The sequence below is a fragment of the Paramisgurnus dabryanus genome, chromosome 8 (assembly GCF_030506205.2).
Source record: "Paramisgurnus dabryanus chromosome 8, PD_genome_1.1, whole genome shotgun sequence".
Classification (NCBI taxonomy): Eukaryota; Metazoa; Chordata; class Actinopteri; order Cypriniformes; family Cobitidae; genus Paramisgurnus; species Paramisgurnus dabryanus.
Genome location: NC_133344.1, coordinates 16,663,820 through 16,683,212, shown reverse-complemented (window position 1 = coordinate 16,683,212; position 19,393 = coordinate 16,663,820). Strand labels below are relative to the sequence as shown.

The following is a 19,393-nucleotide window of genomic DNA, read 5'->3' as shown; positions in this document are numbered from 1 at the left end:
ATCTGCCCACTTTTCTTGCATTTTTCAAATATTGCCAGTGGGAGGAGTCAGGCTCTGACCAGGGGTTTAGTTAGCTTTAAACTTGAAACGCACGTGATCGTTGTCATCAGTGAGGCGACCAATCACGTAAAGCTGTGTCGTCATCACAACTCCGTGCAGCCGCTCTGGAGAAGCTGCACCGGCTGAGCTAGCCGGCTACTCTCGAAACGCTCTCGCGGTACTTAAAAACCATATGACACAGTCAAGTGCCTGCTAAGTCGGACAAAATTACTAACGGAATGCACTGCTTCAAGTCAGCCGCCGATCGGTCTGCGCAGCGCCACATGAAGTCGAACACACCTATAGTTATTCATAGTTGTCCATAGTCATGTGGCAGGATTGTGACAGTACCCATGTTTTGTGTTGTAGCACATGGCCTTTGTTTGGTCTGTGTGCTGCTGTGTCTCATTTATGTTGCCACCCCCTTGTCTCCTCGTTAATTATTCATTGGTTAACTCCCCTCACCTGACCTCCTCTCGTTATATTGTTTAGCCTTCCTATTTAAGGCCCCAGTGTTCTCTGTCCTGTGCTGAATCGTTTTGTATTGTTTGAATGTATGTCTTGAACCATTGTGCTTGCTACCAGTTAGTCAAGAATCAAGTCAAGTCAAGTCAAGTCTAGTCTTGTCATAGTGTGTGCTCGTCTCAGTCTTGTCCTTTGCAGTTGTCGGTTAATGTTTTGTCTATTGCCCCCACGTGGGCATTTTTGTTATAAATAAACCCTTTTGAGTTAACCTAACCTTGCACTTAGGTCCCGTTTCCTCTGAAATCATGACATGCGCCATTTGGGACAGGGTATTTGATGTGATGAGCCACACACATGACACTCCAAACACATATTCGAACTTGCGCTCCTCAGAAGAAAAGTCACTGTCCACCACTGACTTTGACCAACAATAGCCTAATCAGCCCCATGACCATACAGATTGATATAAATCAAGCAGACATAAAACACTTCCTGTTTTTTTAAATTATGCACGTGTGTCAATAATTTAAAACAAACATTTATGCATGTTTGTCAATAAACAAAAAGTAAGCAAAATGGTAGCGTTATCAGTCCGAAAGATAAAATGAACTTGCATAATTAAACTGACCCTAACCGTAGACACTGTTCATTGTGATGAACTGGTGAACCATTGGATTTTCAAAACAGTTAAGACGTAATGAAGCCTCGTTTGCTAAAATATTTTTCTAGCAAAATTTTTCTTAAATGTAAATTTCAGGGTGCAAGCCCTACTTTTTATCTTTAACAAGGAACTTAATCTTTCTTGAAAACTCTTGTTACATCCAGCAACTCCAAAGCCTTTAAAACTGTCTCACTGTGTTGTTTATATGACATTTCCTGATTTTGTAACCTGGATTTTAACCCCTGGCATTGGTTATGACTGTTTTCAATATTGAATTAAAAAAACATGACTTGGGCCGTTTCTCAATCTGAAGGCTGCCGCTGCAGCCTCCGAAGGTCGCATTTGGCTCCATTCGTCATCAAGATCAAGAGAGTGTCTTATTTCAGAAAGTTAACAATTATAAAGCTGACTATTATTCTTAGTTAATTGTAAATTGTTGTAATATGATCATGACTTGCGAATGTATTGCCCTGTTAACTTAAATAAACCAGGCTTGATGACGTATGCAGCCTGCACGCGACCTCCGCAGGGTACAGCCTTCGGATTGAGAGACACGCACGCTCCGAACTACGGATTTGAAACAAAAGATTCGGTTCATGAAGCAGTGATTCGAAATCGCCCAACATTATGTCAGTGCATTTCTGCGGAAATGAAACATAAAAATCAACTTGATCATTCAAATGAAATTCAAAGTTTCAGATTCCATCATGTGACTTTATGTGAACTGCATTTGTTTTAGGGCTATCAACAAGAGATCATTTTTGATTGGTAGACATAAGAAAAAAAACACACATCAGCACACCATATAAGACTACTGGTAAAAAACAAGCAAAGGACCTTGAATTGCTTTTGGAATCCAGAATCACTCCCAGGTTTGACTTTATTGCATTTATTAATTCATGATTTCGATAAGTGCTTGTGGATTTGTCTTGAAAGTTGTGATGACAGATTCTATTAAACACTACTCATTATTAATTCAAATAAATAAAACAAGTAAACAATGGCATTGAGACTATGTACATGTTATCTAGATTTGTAAACAAATACAAAACCACTAATGAAGGAGAAACAAACCCCAAATGTTGAGGTTTATTAAAAGGTTTTTAAAAAATGTAGATGCGTTTTTTAGACATTTCTACTGGAAAACTGGAACATACTGCTGTGTGCTTGTAACTTATTGTTTATTTTGCTCTGCTTATAAAAGGAGGTTTAGAAAAAGTAATTGGGTGCAGCCGTTACCATGACTGAATTTTTGTTCTGCTGGTAAATAAAACTGAACCTAACTGTTAGCTGCTTGTAAGACTTTACAAAGTGAAAAACTTAACAATTAAACAGAAAATTGTCATTTTGCTTCATTTCCTACAACATTTCTGTCATGTCCAACGTGAGCTCCTAAAACCATTTAACATTTGACTGAAAATTACTAGTTGCTCATTACTTTTTATGGAGATGAATGGCCAGTTACACTCTTCATTGCCTGGGGACAGTAAGTCAGATTTTATTTAACACTTGATCAAATCAAAGACAAACAACTGAGGAGGTGATTGAGGCTTAATAATAAAAAAATAAAAAAATTAATATATCGAGGAATGTTGTTGGTATGCACATGCGAGTGGAGATGGTGTTGTTGGAGACTGGTGTAACTTGTGACAAAATCCATTACTAAAGATGCTGGTGAACAAGCTAAAATTATTTCTGACTATGGTCACTTTCAAAACACTGCTTCGTGAGGCTTCGAAACCTTTTCGAATCATTCGTTCGAAGCGTGTTTCAAACTTGCCAAGTCACGTGATTTTAGCAAACGAGGCTTTGTTACGTCATAACTGTTTCGAAACTCCGATGGTTCACCACTAGGGGGTGTTAATCTGAACTCATGAATCAGTGTATACTAATTTCAGATCAGTTTTATTATTATCAATGTTAATAAAATAAAATGTGTCTATTTTGTGATTCTGTGATCATTTGGCATTTAAAGTTTTTTATATAATTGAGTGACGTAAAAAATCAAGGCCGATTGGTAGGGATCATTTTGAGCATTTGGAAAACAATATTGTTATGTCTATGTAATCACCTGACATACCATAATAATGCCAATTTTTAAGTAAGGAATAATTGACGACGGGCCGTTGAATTATTCGAAAATAATGCACACCCAAGGTGGTAATGTACACCACCGGTGTGCATTATTTTCAAATAATTCAAAGGACCGGAGTAATTATTTCTCTTATACCACGGTTACCACAAACATTGCTCTGGTGCCTATTTTTAAGACATTTAAAAGGTTAGGTGTGCGGTTTACAGAAAAATAATTAACACCCATGGAACATTTCTTAGCCAATCAGAATAAAGCATTCAACAGGCCCGTGGTATAATGACATTTAATCATTTTTAAATTATATTGAAAGCATTACACTGTTGTGAACATATTTGCAATGTAGAAGGTGGATTATGTTTGGGCATAGATCTCGTTACCTTTACACATTTTGACCAGCTGGTGTCACCAGCAGTGGCGGCAATTTACTTCATTTTTCAAGAGCCCTCGATGCGAAGTTCATCACAACATGTATCTCGTCGTGTGTGTGGTTCCTTATTTCAAAATATGTGTTCTGCGCATTGAGAGAGCATCGCGTGTCTTGTCAAAATAAGTGCCTGCTGCAGATGATCGATGACACACTGACCGCGTAGCGTGAGCATGGTGTTTCTGTTGCGTGTCAATTGCGTGGTGGCTGCGCGTCGCCTTTTCTGTGTTTTTACACACCAGAAACGTGCCTGACGCGGCACTCGCTGCTGCTGCTGCTGCTGTAGGTGAGAGGGAGGCCGCTGACAGACCAAGCATAAATATAAAGCCTACTGATAAAGGACACCCTCAACAGTATTGATGGCAAAATAGACTGTGTTTGACAGGTGCAATATTTGAAAATGTATATAATTATCTATTTATTTAAATTTCTATTTCATTTATATCTGAATTTATGTCATCCTACAGACTTTTAAACATCAAAATGTCATTAATTAATATGTATTTGTGTACAAAAAGACATATACATATTTTACTATTCTATTTTGTCTGGAAACGCTTCAAACACATATTTTGAGTACAGCTAACAAGCTTAAAAAAAAACAGAAATACAATTTTATGAGCTGTCGACCCCAGAAAACAAGCGTTTAAAGACACAAAAGCCGACTACATTTCCCTCCAGTGGCCGTTGTTTTTTCGGGTCAAAGGTACTTTTTCGTTTTTAATATATATATAGATATGCAGATTGAATTTCAAATGCAGTCTGACCACCCAAATAAAGACAACATTTATTAGCTGGTATATACCATAAAAGTATAGATCATATCATATAGGTGCATGAAAAACATGCAATAAGGCATAAATAGATTAACTTTGAATGAATATATTAAAAGTGGAGCAGTGGTGTAGAAGATTAACTCAAAAGATAAACACAAAAACCCTAGACAAACACTTTAAATATTTATTAATAACAGCAGTAAATACTATAAAGAAATGTACATGAATTTTACTGTCAACTTGTTTATGCAGATTGTATTTAATAAGCTTGATCATGGTTTCTGTTAAAAGTGATTTAAGACTTTTAATGACAAATGTCGAGAGGGAATTATTGTTGCCCAAAGTAGCCTACATTAAAATGATGCGCGAACCTCTCAGCTGGCGGGTTTCTTTTGATTTCGTGTGCATTCAGGTATGCGCTGAATTTCTCTCCGCTCTTGCCCTGAGAGTGTGCACGCAATTTTTATCTCTTCAATCACTTCCATGCAATTGTTTTATCTTTCCCGAAGTGTGTATGCGCTCAGACTGCGTCCTCTTGTGCATTCACAAATCCATCAGCTCTCGCATCAGCTGATCGCGCGCGCATCTCAGCCAACGATCTGTTTCGACCTCACTCTGACCGTCACTACGGTCCAATAGGATGATAACCTTCGTTCCGCCTTCTCTCGAGACCTTATGTAAACAAAGTCATGCCCATGACCCCGGAAGCGGAACGTCACGCGCTATAAAAGGCGCATTAAACTTCCGGCTCGTTCTCTTTACCTTTCTCGCCTTAGAGACCTGGTACAGGTAGGAAACGAATTAATATTTCATCATTAAATTCATCACCCAAGTGGTGCAGGTGCCTTGTGCCCCTGTGAATTGTGATGTCTATTTGTATATTTGCATTATCTGTACCAATCACTTAATTCATGCTGTTTGTACTTGAATTGTGATGTTTATTATTTGATATTTGAGGCTAGTTTTACATACTAGCCATGCAATATTTTTAATACAAACACTCAATTTCTGCTATAGGTGTTTGAGTTGAGATAGTTGCATTGTATTATTCAGATATGCTGAGGCTACTTTATAACATATTAGCCCTTCAATATCATGGATTATTTCTGTTTTTTTCTCAGAGTATACATCATTAAAGTAGTATATATACTGCATTAAAAGTTGGTGAGTATTATTTCCCTTTTGAGCCCTATATCACTGTTCGCAGTTGTTGGGGTATAATAAGGGCCTCTTAAGTACGTTCGCGTATAGGCCTTTTTTGACTTTCGTGGGCTAGATACAACCTTTGCTGCTGTTCGCAGTCAGTGGGATTGTGTGTGGCCTTACCTGGTGTGAGCTTATCATGGCCTCTCATGGCTGCCGACATTGCCAATCAGCAATGGACCCTCGAGATGGGCATAGGGAATGCCCTTCATGCCTGGGGATGGCACATTTAAGAGAGGATGTGGATAATCCCTGCAGTGCGGCTTGTGACCTACCCAGAGAGGAACGAATTCACCGTGCTAAAGGAGCAGGCAGTTCTGTACCTGAGCACAGTAAGGAGAGGGAACGCTCATCAGACAGGCATAGTCGTAAGCGTCCTCATAAGCACTCACATGATCGCCATGAACCTCATAAATCAAGACATGAGAAAGTGGTGGATATGGCTAAACGCCCAACTCCTGCTCCACCAGCAGAGAGTGGCAACATAGACACTCAACTGGAGATCATGGCTGCTTTTCAGAGTTAAGTGCAGAGGATGGACCGAATTGAAGCTCGTCACTCAGCTTCACCATCACTACCTCCTGGTCAGGAATACGTTCCTCCACCTGCACAGCAGGGTAATCCTGAAACTGATGCAGAGGAGGCTGATGTATTATCTCTTCTGGGTCCCTACTCACTGGTTGATGATGCACAGCAGGCAGAAGGAGAGAGCCAAGGAGAAGGACCCCATTCAGATTCTGCCGAAGTGGATGGCGAATCAACGGGGAGAGACGATTTTCCAGCAAATACTCTTGTTGCTAGAGTAATAAGTGCAGCAAAAATTCTTTGTTTGCAGCCTTCTGTGCCTGACCCATCTCCTGTCGGGGGTATCTGGGAAGGCATACCTCAGACTAATTTTCCATCTTGCATTCCAGTAGCAGATGATTATACTTCAATGTTGAGGACAGCATGGAAGAAACCATCTCAAAAGCCCCAATTTAATGCAGGCTGCAGACGTTTGGCCAATGCCAGTTACCCAAAAGAAACGGGACTGGGGGACATGCCACCAGTAGAACAGGAAATAGCATCCTGGACAACTTTGGGACCAGCCTATACATCTGCTAACCCTCGCTGTCCCAAAAAGGAGTGTGCGAAAACTGACCGTCTGATCTCACGATCCTTTAATGCCACTGCACGTGCAGCTCGTACAGGCAATGCTTTGGCTATCCTCTTGGCAGCCTTACGGAAAACAGTAAGTGCAGATGACCAGGATTCTAGGAACCTTGTTGATTCTGCTCTGGCGGCTCACTCACAATTGACACGAGATGTGGGGGAGGCGATGTCTTCGGCTGTTTTATGTCGTAGGCAGGTATGGCTGGCACAAACTTCTTTGCCAGAGACCATAAGAAGCGAACTAATGAATTTGCCAGTAATTCCCGGTCACGTTTTTAATTCAGATTCCCAGGAGGTGCTGGATAGGGCTGAGCGCTCCATCACAACAAGAGAAGCGGTCCAGCGAGCTTGTCGTAAACCAGCTCCAGTCTTCAGACCGAGGTCAAGAGAAACACAAAGGCCACAGCAACCTGCTTGGTCTAGACACACAAGTGACAATCCTGTTAGTGTTCCGGGGCAGAGCTTTCATGGCCAAAGACAAAATCCTGCCCCGTATCCCCAGAGGAGATTTCAGTCCCGCGGGGGAGCTCATCAGAGAGGTTCACGAAGGGGTGCAGGACGTAATGGTGGACCTGCATAGGGGTCAGGGGCCGACCGTCGACTGTTCTTCTCAACTTTCACGGGCCAGTTGGGAGAGAGTGGTCTCAGACCAGTGGGTTTTATCCACAATAACTCACGGGTATCGGCTACAGTTTCGACGGCGCCCCCCCCCCATTTTCAAGGGTCAGAATGACCACTGTCAAGGACCCACTATTGGAGCCCGTATTGAGGGAAGAGGTACAAGCTCTTTTGCAAAAAGGAGCAATCGCAAAAGTGCCCTTCAACGCACAACAGACTGGGTTTTATTCCACCTATTTCATAATTCCAAAAAAAGACGGGGGTCATCGCCCCATTCTGGATCTCAGGCACCTCAACCAGTACTTAAAAATTCTTCCATTCAAGATGATTCATACAAAGATGGTAATGCAGTCCATAGGTGCAGGAGAATGGTTCACATCTCTGGATTTAAAGGACGCATATTTCCATATTCCAATTTGTCCAGAGCACAGGCCTTTTCTCCGCTTTGCTTTTCAAAACCAGGCTTTTCAGTTCCAGGTTCTACCATTCGGCCTGTCTTTGGCACCAAGAGTCTTTACTCGGGTGATCTCAGCCGCCCTAGCCCCCCTTCAGCTGCGCGGTATCAAAATCCTGCCATATCTGGACGATTGGTTAATTTGTGCTCCTTCTCGAGAGCAGGGGATCAGGAACACAGAGGAGGTACTAGCTCACATTCAGTTCCTGGGGTTCACAGTGAACTGGGAAAAGAGCAGTCTCCAGCCTCAGCAGCAGGTGAAATTCCTAGGGCTATATTTCAACTCCATAACAATGAAAGCATGTCTCACTCCCCAGAGAATAGACAGCCTACAGAAAGCGTTACGTCACTTCCAGAAAGGGAAGCTTGTAACAGCTCACAGAGTTCAGAAGCTTGTAGGACTGTTGGCGGCAGCATCAGTGGTGATTCCCTTAGGCCTACTAAGGACACGCCTGATACAGAGATGGTTGAATTCTTTTCATCTTCATCCAAAGAAGGACAGAAGAAGGAGGCTGCGGGTGACAAAGGCCTGCATGCGGGCCTTACTTCATTGGAGGGACAAGGACTTTCTCTGCAGGGGAACCCCACTGGGCAATCTTCCTCACAGAAGATCAGTGGTGACAACAGATGCATCACTGACAGGTTGGGGAGCTGTTTGGGAAGGCAGGTCAGTAAGGGGCAAATGGGATCACCCTTGGTCATCAGAACACATAAATGTGCTCGAACTGAGAGCTGTTCACCTCGCTCTTCAGGGTCTGTTACCATTTCTACGCTACAAGCATGTGCTAGTGAGAACGGACAGCACCTCAGTAGTTTACCACATAAATCACCAAGGAGGGACAAGGTCACTACGTTGTCTCCAGGTAGCAACGAACCTACTGACATGGTCATGGCCGCAGCTGTCCTCACTGAGAGCAATACACATCCCGGGTGTGACAAACAGAGCAGCCGACATTCTGTCCAGAACAGGGCCTCTCCCAGGAGAGTGGCGGTTGAACACGGAGGTAATAGCCCAAATTTGGACCCGATATGGGACAGCTCACATAGATCTCTTTGCCTCCAGGGAGACAACCCATTGCCAGGGATGGTACTCCCTCACGGTACAAGAGGGCAGTTTAGGCCTGGATGCACTATCACAAGAGTGGCCGACAGGCTTATTATATGCTTTTCCCCCCTTTCCTCTGATTTGCCAAGTCCTCCAGAGGATCAGGGAGAGTCATTGCACAGTTTTACTAGTTGCTCCACGGTGGCCGGGAAGACCATGGTTCCCAGACCTAGTTCAGCTGATTCAGGGTTCCCCGTGGCAACTCCCATCACGGGCGGATCTCCTATCCCAAATAGACGGGCAGATTTGGCATCCAAACCCGATGGCACTACAATTATGGGTATGGCCTCTGCAGAGTCCATCACTCAACCACTAGATGAAACGATTCCTACAGGCTCAACTGGATCAAGGCAAAGCAGCCAGTACAATCAGGGTTTATGCTTCATCTATTTCAGCATCTCATGGGGGAGTGGATGGCCAACCAATAGGCCGACATCCCTTGGTAGGTCAGTTCCTGAAGGGAGCTCGTCGCTTATGTCCAAACCGCTCTTTGCGGGTACCCAATTGGGATTTGCCTTTTGTACTAGACTCTCTCACTAGGCCCCCATACGAGCCTATGACTGATACAGATTTAGAAGCTTTGTCTCTCAAGACCGCTTTTCTTTTGGCTATATGCTCCGCTAAAAGGGTAGGAGAATTGTGTGCGCTATCTATTAGTGATGACTGTTTACGCTGGCGGCCGGATGGCTCAGGGGTGACGCTCTGGCCCAACCCGGCCTTTTTACCTAAAGTACTTAATCCTCAGTTCAGGAATCAGGTTCTGGAGGTAGTTCAATTTCAACCCCCTTCACAGGCAGATCAGCAGAATTTGCTCACCCTGTGTCCAGTAAGGGCATTGCGCTCTTATGTAAAATTTACTCAGACCCTGAGGAAGTCTCATTCTCAACTTTTTGTTTGCTATGGAAAGGCTAGATTGGGGTTGCCACTTTCTAAGCAACGTTTGTCACATTGGTTGGTTAAGGTTATTTCCCAGGCTTATAAGGGAAAGGGGTTACCAGTCCCTATGGGAACACGAGCCCACTCAACCAGAAGTGTAGCTACCTCATGGGCTGCACTTAAAGGAGTTCCGGTGGGGGAGATTTGTGCTGCAGCATCATGGTCTACACCATGTACATTTGCAAAATTTTACAGAGTTGACGTAACTGCCAATACGCCTGTCAGCACTGCAGTTTTGATGTCTGTTGCCCAGCGAGGTTTGAATAATTCGGAGTCTGTAGTTCCTCGCGACCCTGTTGACATGAGTCATCCTATTGGACCGTAGTGACGGTCAGAGTGAGGTCGAAACAGATCGTAAGTTATGAATATAACTATGGATCTGTGAGACCGAAGGATGACCGTCACTATCCCTGTCGCTCGGAATACTGGGCGTTCAAGGTAAGAGAACGAGCCGGAAGTTTAATGCGCCTTTTATAGCGCGTGACGTTCCGCTTCCGGGGTCATGGGCATGACTTTGTTTACATAAGGTCTCGAGAGAAGGCGGAACGAAGGTTATCATCCTATTGGACCGTAGTGACGGTCATCCTTCGGTCTCACAGATCCATAGTTATATTCATAACTTACGTTCTCTCTGCGTTGCGCTCGGTGCAGGGAGTGCTCATGGGAGTTGTAGTGTCGGGTGTCGCATTGCGCATTGTTTATCATTTCGCATAACTTTTAAGAAAACTACAATTAAAAAATTATATTCAACAAGCCAAAGTGGCTAGTGGGATTGGCTGTCTTACCCGCCACAGCCGAAATCTACCCGCATTTGGCTGGTTGGCGGGTGTTAATGTCAAGCCCACACTAAATGCAGCATTATAGTTCTGCGTAGGACCTCCGGCTTAAGGTACATTCACATTATAAGCAACTTTGGCCGTGACCCAAATGGCACACTGCGGACTTGAGGTTCCTCCTCAGAGTCCACACTTTGAGGACATCATAGAGTGCAGACTTTAGGGACCATTGATGCGAGTCCACGAGGGTGCACCGGAGTTGTATTTTGGGGCAGACTCGAGCGTCATGCCGGAATTAGGAAGAGAAGTTGCTCGTCAGTGTGGACTCCTTCCATCCGTTGTCTGATATGTCTGATTGCTCTTTCCCAAGGACTTCTGGGTTGGTAAAGTGCGCAAAGCCTGCTGCAGTGCAGGCTTTCACCGGAGACCACATCAAGGGGGAAAAGGGGGCGCTGATGAGCACATCTTAAAGTGTAAAAATGACAGATGGGACACCCTACAGATTCGTAGACTAAGCGAGCATGCGCAATTTAAGGCCACGAGAACGAAAGTCCACATGAAGTGCGCCAGGGACTTTGTCGCTGTGTGTCGCTCGTATCTTTCAAAAGAGGTGTTTCTATATCTAGTTGTCATAAACAAATGAGTAACATCCACTCCAGTAACTGACAAGAGGCGGATGACGTAGATTCAACTGCTTTGTTCTCATTGGTATTCGCTCCTGAATGTCGCTCATAATTTGCATAAAGCTAAACATTTCTCAACTTTGACGCGCAACACCCATCCAGCCTACAATGGTCACTGTCACTCGTGTCGCGGGATGCCGCCGAGCCAAGCGTCCATTAAAAATCAATGAGATTGCGTCGCTCTGCTACTGCTAGTCGCTTATAATGTGAATGTACCTTTAGCCTCTACATTGTTTAGTTTTGTACTAATAAGACTCTTTGACAAAAAGACAAGGAATGTTCATTCTATACCGAAGCTGCTGTTTTTTTCTTTTAGGTATATCTTTAATGTAGGGCTAGTGTGTCAAGTGTAAAGCTGTCAAGTGACTTAAATGCTTTCCCTTTATCTGTTAAAATATTTAATGTGTTTTAACATAATTCTGTTGTGTCTTTTTAAAAATCATGTGCATGATCTCACACATGTATTATTTACTTAACAGGAAGCAAACATGGATTTCAAAGGAACATCATCTCAACCAGATCAACACCAACAGGAAAAGACTAAAAAAATAAAGCAGCTGTTTGACAAACTTTACCCTAAAGGCAGGAACCACAGACTGCGAGCTGCCGAGGTTCTTCAGATAACTGCGCGTTCTTTGCAGTCTCATGAGTCTTGCACTGAGGAGGAGCTGATTCAGACCTTCCTACAGAAACTTCTGATTATGAACTATACAGCAAGATACACTGAAACTAAAGATACCAATGAACATCATCACACACAACGAAAAGACATTGACTCGTCTGAAGATGAGTGTGATTTTTTTGATGAAGGATCTTGGTCCGGTTCACCTGTAACCTCCTTTGACAACGTTCACCCCATGGATGTTCATTTGGCCGTTTTTCATTGTGCTGATAGATTTCTTAAGCAGCTCATGGTCACTAAACTCTCACAGTGTCAGTTTGCTCTTCCTCTGCTAGTACCGGACCCATTCACACAACAGATTCAGTTTCCTCTCTGGACATTCAGACAAATCAACAAGAGCTGGAAGATGAGAAATACTGACAATGAGATTATCAGTAAAGTCCAGCCAGTGTATAAAGCAGAAACACCAATGGTGTCGTTCTTCAGATTTGGTTCTGTGTCTTCATCCAAGTCTCAGCTGATAAACAGCCTGATCAATGAGAAACACAACACGTTCTTCCATAGGAACTGTCCAGGCAGCAGCAGAACCAGACTGCTCATGGATGGAGTGGTGGAGATCGCCTGGTTTTGCCCCTCTGGAAAAGACACAGATAAATTTACTGACTGCGTTGCCTTCTGTAATCTGCATGGTGATGCAGGAACCAATGAGAAACAGCTGCAGATCCTGACTAAAATGTCTTCAGTCAATGTTGTTATTTTACCACAACTTGACAAGAATGACAAAAATGCAATAAAGATACAAGAGCTGTACAAAGACAAAAAGCCACTTATTTGTCTTCTAACTGATGATGAATCTGCTGCAAAGCAGAAGAAAGGAAAATATAAAATTGGTTTGAAAAACAGAAACCAGTCGGATGTATCTGTAGAACTCAGAAGAGCAATAAGCAGTTGTCTGTCATCTTCAGAATCAGCTTCCTTGTTCAGACTGGAAGATTTGTCCAAATGCTCAGATATCAGAGTAGATGAGGAAGATGACGAAGACTGCAGGATAGGAAAAGAAGCAGCACAGCAGATGATAAGTTTACTGGAGAATAAAGATCTGACAGAAATCAAAGAGTCATTTCTGCCCTGTCAGGGAAAACTGTGGCATCTGTGGTGTCAGAAGAACAAAGAACTGCATCAACCCCAAGGGGAAGAACTAGAAATAGACATAAGCACTAAAAAGACAGAAATGATGAAGATTCGTGAAGAGCAACATGAATCTAATATGAGTGAGTTTATAAAGTTCTTTATAAAGCAAATGAACTCAGATTCTGCATTTAGGATGTTTTTTCTCAAATGGCTCAGAATCCTCCTGGATGAGTATACCTCAGAAGACCTTTCTGATCTACATCTCAAATATGATGAAAAGTGGTCAACAGTCTTAAAGCTCAAAGAGACCAACGAAAAACCTGCGAATGTCAATGAAGTACAAACTGAGCTTGAGAAAATTTCTGAAGAACTTCAAGCTGCAACATTTGGCTTGGAGCACATCCTCAGAGAGATCGGTCAGATCTATGAATCATATTCATCTGTAAAGACAATCAAAGCAGGTCTGGAGTTTGATTTGTCTTCTCTCCCGAGTTTTGCAGCTGAGATGATGATTTCTGGATTTCCACTGGAGCTGATGGATGGAGATGCTGCTCATGTTCCTCTGATCTGGGTTACTGCTGTTCTAGATGAACTCATCCACAAACTGGGAGACCAGAGAGTCTTTGTGATGTCAGTTTTAGGGATTCAGAGCTCTGGGAAATCCACCATGCTCAATGCCATGTTTGGACTTCAGTTTGCAGTCAGTGCTGGCAGGTGCACCAGAGGAGCTTTCATGCAGCTGGTCAGAGTATCAGAGGAGATGAAGGAACAGCTGAAGGTTGATTACATTCTGGTTGTTGATACTGAGGGTCTCCGGGCTTTAGAACTTACTGGAAGATCTACAAGACATCATGACAATGAATTGGCCACATTTGTTGTGGGTCTTGGTAATCTGACATTGATTAACATCTTTGGAGAAAATCCCTCTGAGATGCAAGACATTCTTCAGATTGTTGTTCAGGCCTTTCTGAGGATGAAGAAGGTCAGATTGAATCCGAGTTGTATGTTTGTGCATCAGAACGTTTCAGACGTCACAGCTGGAGAGAAAAACATGGAGGGAAGGAGACGCCTGCAGGAGACACTGGATGAGATGGCTAAACTCGCTGCTAAAGATGAAGCATGTGATGCAGAATGTTTCAGCGATGTCATTGCATTTGATGTACGTACTGATGTGAAGTATTTTGCTCAGCTCTGGGAGGGCAGCCCACCCATGGCACCACCAAACCCAAACTACTGTGAGAATGTTCAAGACCTAAAGGAAGCCATACTTACACAAGCCTCAAAATCAGGTGGCATAATGTTGAGTCAACTAAAAGATCGTATTCTAGATCTCTGGGAGGCTTTACTCAGTGAGCAATTTGTATTTAGCTTCAGAAATTCTTTGGAAATTGCAGCGTTCAGGAGACTGGAGACAGAATACAGCAAGTGGACCTGGACTCTTCGCAGTGCACTGCTGGAAATTGAAAACAAACTGCACAACCAAATAGAAAATGGAGCAACTGATGAGATTAAGGAAGAAGATTTCAAAAGAGAACTAAAAGGAAAAAGTGAAGAGGTGAAAAAATTAATGTCGGATTTCTTTGAGAACGACACGGATAAACTCATACTGATTCAGTGGAAGGAGTCGTTTGAAATAAAAGTCAAAGAGCTTCGGGAGGGCATTACGAGAAAAACAAAAAGGAAATTAAATGAGATTATTCAGCAACAAGACCTGAAGAAAAGGATTGACGCTCAAAGGACACATTATGAAAATACACTTTTAGAAAAGAGCAAAGAACTGGCTTTAAAACACAAAGACAAAACGAATGATGAAGAAACTCTGAAGAAAGAGTTTGATCTGTTCTGGGGAAAATGTGTTAAGAAGATTACCACAGATTGTCCTCCAATCAAAAACATTAACATACTGAGAGATGTGAAAAAGCTCCTCATTGGCAGCTATAAAATTGCCCATATAAACACCTGGAAGGACATCACAGATATTTTATCGGAGCCGAGTTATGTACCTTATGTTCGGTTCAAAAAATCCAGTGGAATCACAGGACCTATTAAAAATGCTGTCAGAGCAGTCCAAGAGACAATTGGTCTCACTTTGTCTGGCGAGGATGAAACCCAAATAACAAACCTAATGAACGAAATTTTTGAGCAAACAGATAAGATGATCATGTCATTTAACGTATCAAAGCTGGGATACAACATCAGCTACATTCAACAAGTTACAGATTACATTAAAGCAAGAATAACACAATACGAGGAAGGCCCAGTGAAGTACATTTTCAATGAAAAATTCTTTGTGGATTTGGTATTTTATATATTTGAGTATGCAAACCAGACGTTAACGGAACAACACAACATGTTCAGAGAAGCCAACGATCCTGTATTGTACGTTGAGAAGAAGAGAGAAGAATATTACAGTATTTTCCAGAAATACTGTCAAGGAGCAACATCAGCCGCTATTTTTGGAGAGATCATCTGTCAAAAACTGAAAGAACCAATTAAACAGAGTGTCTACAAACACACTGCCAGTGATTTAGCAGATGAAATGCGATCAAACTGTCCATCACTAAATGGAAACAGAACAAATCTGGAGATGCACATCCTGAAGAAACTGGCACAAGATGAGAAGTTTTATCAATACATAAAATACATTAAGAATCCCAGAAAGTACTTCAATAGTTTCATTAAAGGTGAAGTCAGTCAGTACATCAGTGATAATTTCAATTTCAGTGTTCAGCCCAAGATGAAAGAGAACATTGAATCCCTGCAAAAGAAGATTGTGGTAGCAGCACGTGAATCTACTGAATATGTTCAAGTGAACAATGGAGATGTTGATTTGTGGTTGACGTTTTTCACACAGAAGCTCTCAGATGTATTGATATTCTCTCTGAAAGACTTTAGTGGAGTGAGTCATGATGATGTTGATGATTTCAAACTACTAGAAGATGTGATAAGAGAAGAACTTCCCTCTATAATGTCTGACATTAGCAGTAAATGCAACACAACAACATTTCCAGTATATCTGGATTATAAGGACCGACCAGATGAGATTCTGATTGATCACTTCTGTCAGTGCTGTTGGGTTCAGTGTCCGTTCTGTGCAGCCATCTGCACTAACACTATAGAAAACCATGATGGAGATCACAGTGTTCCTTTCCATCGGGTTAATGGACTGAATGGTTGGTTTTACAGAGGAACACGAAACCTATGTATCAATATCTGTACATCTTCAGTAGCAAGTAATGAAGAATTTTTTCCAAACTCAGACTCAGATGACTCAGATGATGATTCTATCCCCTGGAAAGAATACAGAACAGGAGGAGGCAAGTATGCAGAGTGGAGCATCACCCCTGACCTCTCTGAGCTGCCCTACTGGAAGTGGTTTGTGTGCAAATTCCAGAAAGGTCTGGAAAAGCACTACAGAAAAACATTCTGGGGTTCTGGTAGGATTCCATTTCAATGGAGACAAATCACAAAACAGGATGCTCTTGAGAGTTTGGATAAAAACTTTTGAATATAAATGAATATAAACTAATGTTCTCTACAGAACACAACACAAAATGTAAATGCTCAGTTTGAAATATGTTATATGACGTTATGAAAGAGTTCTTATACTGAACTATTTTATAACACTGTAATTGTCTTATTTTATTAGTGCTGTCAATTTAAACACTTAATCAAATGAATCGCACATGCAATGATAAGTATCAATATTAGTGGGTGTGATGCTGTCCGACTTGGTATGTTGGTCCACCAAAATATATTAAAGGGGAATTTAGAGGGAATTTTCACCACACTCAACATCAACATGATTTTTTTAACTGATGGCTGACTTGCAGTAAATTACACGTGTTTATTTTATGAAGTTTTAATTATTGTTTATGATATGTATATGTAACATGTCAATATTCTTCATTATTATGTCACTTATCAATATATTTATAGCTTAGTGGTACTTTTATTAATTCTTTGAGGTTTTAGATTATGGATTGGTAAGTCTTTTAGTAAGAAAACAGCAGTGCTTTGAATTAAGCATTTAGCAGGTGCTCAACTATTCAAAGCAACTTACAAAAAGGAGGCAATAGAATGAGAAGTGCTATACAAAATTACGAAGTTTCAAATTTACAAAAGCGGTACATCTTTAATTTTTTTCATAAATAAAGACACTGGTCTAAATTCCAGGAGCAGTTTTGGTTTTGTAATAAATCAAATTTTTCTAATATCTAAATTCTCTTACAAGTATACTGGTGGTGTTCTTTGTTCATAAAACATTTCACATTGCTCCACTACCTTACAATTTTAATATTGAATAATACATAACAAATAACAATTTATTACTTGGTTAACTCAAATTATTTACTTGTATTTTCTCTTTTTCCCTGTTATAATGGATATATGCAGTCAGATATGCAGTTTACTGTCTATGTGTATGTAACAAATAAAATACTTTAAGATCAGGTACACCAATGCTGTGTGACTGTGTAAAAGGAAATCTGTGTTTGTCAAAAAAAAAATTTGTTTTTGTTTTTTGATGTGCTGAGCTGCAGTTCCAAGTGACTGTTCTGGCTTTAAAGGCCTCAAAATGAACTTGTGGTAAAACTACAACATACAGTAAGCAAAAAGAGAAACATTTTGGGGCGGTTTCCCGGACAGGGATTAGACTAGTCCTAGACTAAAATAAATGTAAAAGCTGTCCAAACTAAAAACAACTTGCACTGACATATCTTAACCTCAAACCTTTGTTTTGACTCAAAATGCACACAGGTAATGTTTTAGTAAGGCACATTTGCTAAAACTAGATATTCTAATTAAACTAAGGCCTAGTCCTATTTTAAGATAATCCTTGTCCGGGAAACCACCCCTATGACATTTTTTCCAAAGCAATTTAAAGCACGTTGGATTAAAAATGTTGAGGCTCACACACACTTTTTAAAATATTTTTTTATTATTTCATTATTTCTTTTAGATGCATCCAATATTTTTCTGTGTGGCCATATATCTACATTAGATTAGACACCGTTGTATCCTTTCCTCACATTCTAATCAGCTATAAAGAAATCAATATATATATATATATATATATATATATATATATATATATATATATATATATATATATATATATATATAAATTCATACAACAAAATGTGAACCACCCACAGTTTAATAACTAAATACGCAAAAAATGAGATGCTCTGTTTCCATTTTTTTTTTCCATAAATTTATTACCTTGGCATGGCAACATTGTTTGAGATATCCAAAATTAATTTGTAATTTAGCATCTTTAATGTCTTGGCATAATGTTGTTGACTAAGTTTGATGACAATCACATGAATTCCCTATAGTGGAGTATTTAAAAGTTACTCAATGAACGCATCACAAAATCCAAAATCGCCAACTTCCTTTTGGGCAATGCTAATGTGTGTCAATGGGAAAGTTTTTTGGGTCGATAAGAACAATTTAAGTAAGAGTTATGTACATGTGTGATGATGTGATCCATGCACCAACTTTTTTTAATAGGGGGCACTCAGCCCCCATGTGAATCTGCTAGCATTTGCCCATGCCTTATGGCCAACAATGTGTGTGCCAACTTTCAAAGTTTTTGTGTGCCCCAAAAGTAAAAAACTGAAACTTTGCACTTTCAATGCTTGGACCCTCAAAATGAAATTCTAGCAACTGGGCAATTATATCAATATTTACAAATCTAATCTGTAAACACAATATTAACTGCACAATTTTTTATTTAAAAGGTTATTTCTACTTTGTTCTTGAGTACAAAGCACAGGACGACACAGTGCGTGTCATAAGAATGTAAATGTAAGAATTCACAAAGACCCTTAAAAGTATTCATTAGGACCAATGGTTGGCCAGCAGAGGGCATTGAATACAAAACAGAAATGCACACTGTAGCTCCCAGCTACTTGATTGTATTTGAGTGACTTCGTCCAGGCAGAATTTGCCCACCAGAGGTCATCAGCAGGCAGGTAAGATCAAGACAGCCATGACTGAATTTAAGTCTTTAATTATCATGATTAATCAATGGAAAAAAATATAAAGCCATAATGTCCAAAAGCACACTTAAAAAAAAAGAATAACGAAAAGTGCTGTAAAATGTTTAACCACCATGTTTTGGTTTTCTGGAGGAGCATGCTGGGACTGAAAGGAGTCTTTAAGATGTGAACTTTCCCCCACTTATCTAAACATCCAAGCTACAGAAAACCAACTGAAAATCCACAGTCTGAGACAGCTATATGTTGGC

At 41.0% G+C, this 19,393-nt stretch overlaps 1 protein-coding gene across 2 annotated transcripts; it reads left to right on the top strand.

Moving 5' to 3' along the window:
• The first annotated feature begins 1,913 nt into the window (after positions 1-1,913).
• Positions 1,914-17,593, top strand: LOC135770850 (interferon-induced very large GTPase 1-like). 2 transcript variants are annotated; one of them, XM_065280715.2, is made up of 3 exons: positions 1,914-2,037; positions 11,867-16,313; positions 16,401-17,593. In XM_065280715.2, the coding sequence occupies exons 2-3, from the start codon at positions 11,876-11,878 to the stop codon at positions 16,646-16,648; spliced, it is 4,686 nt and encodes a 1,561-aa protein (XP_065136787.1). In that variant the 5' UTR covers positions 1,914-2,037; positions 11,867-11,875; the 3' UTR covers positions 16,649-17,593. The 2 variants fall into 2 exon arrangements, with proteins under 2 accessions (XP_065136787.1, XP_065136786.1); XM_065280714.2 differs by having other exon boundaries at positions 11,867-17,593.
• Positions 17,594-19,393: the final 1,800 nt, after the last annotated feature.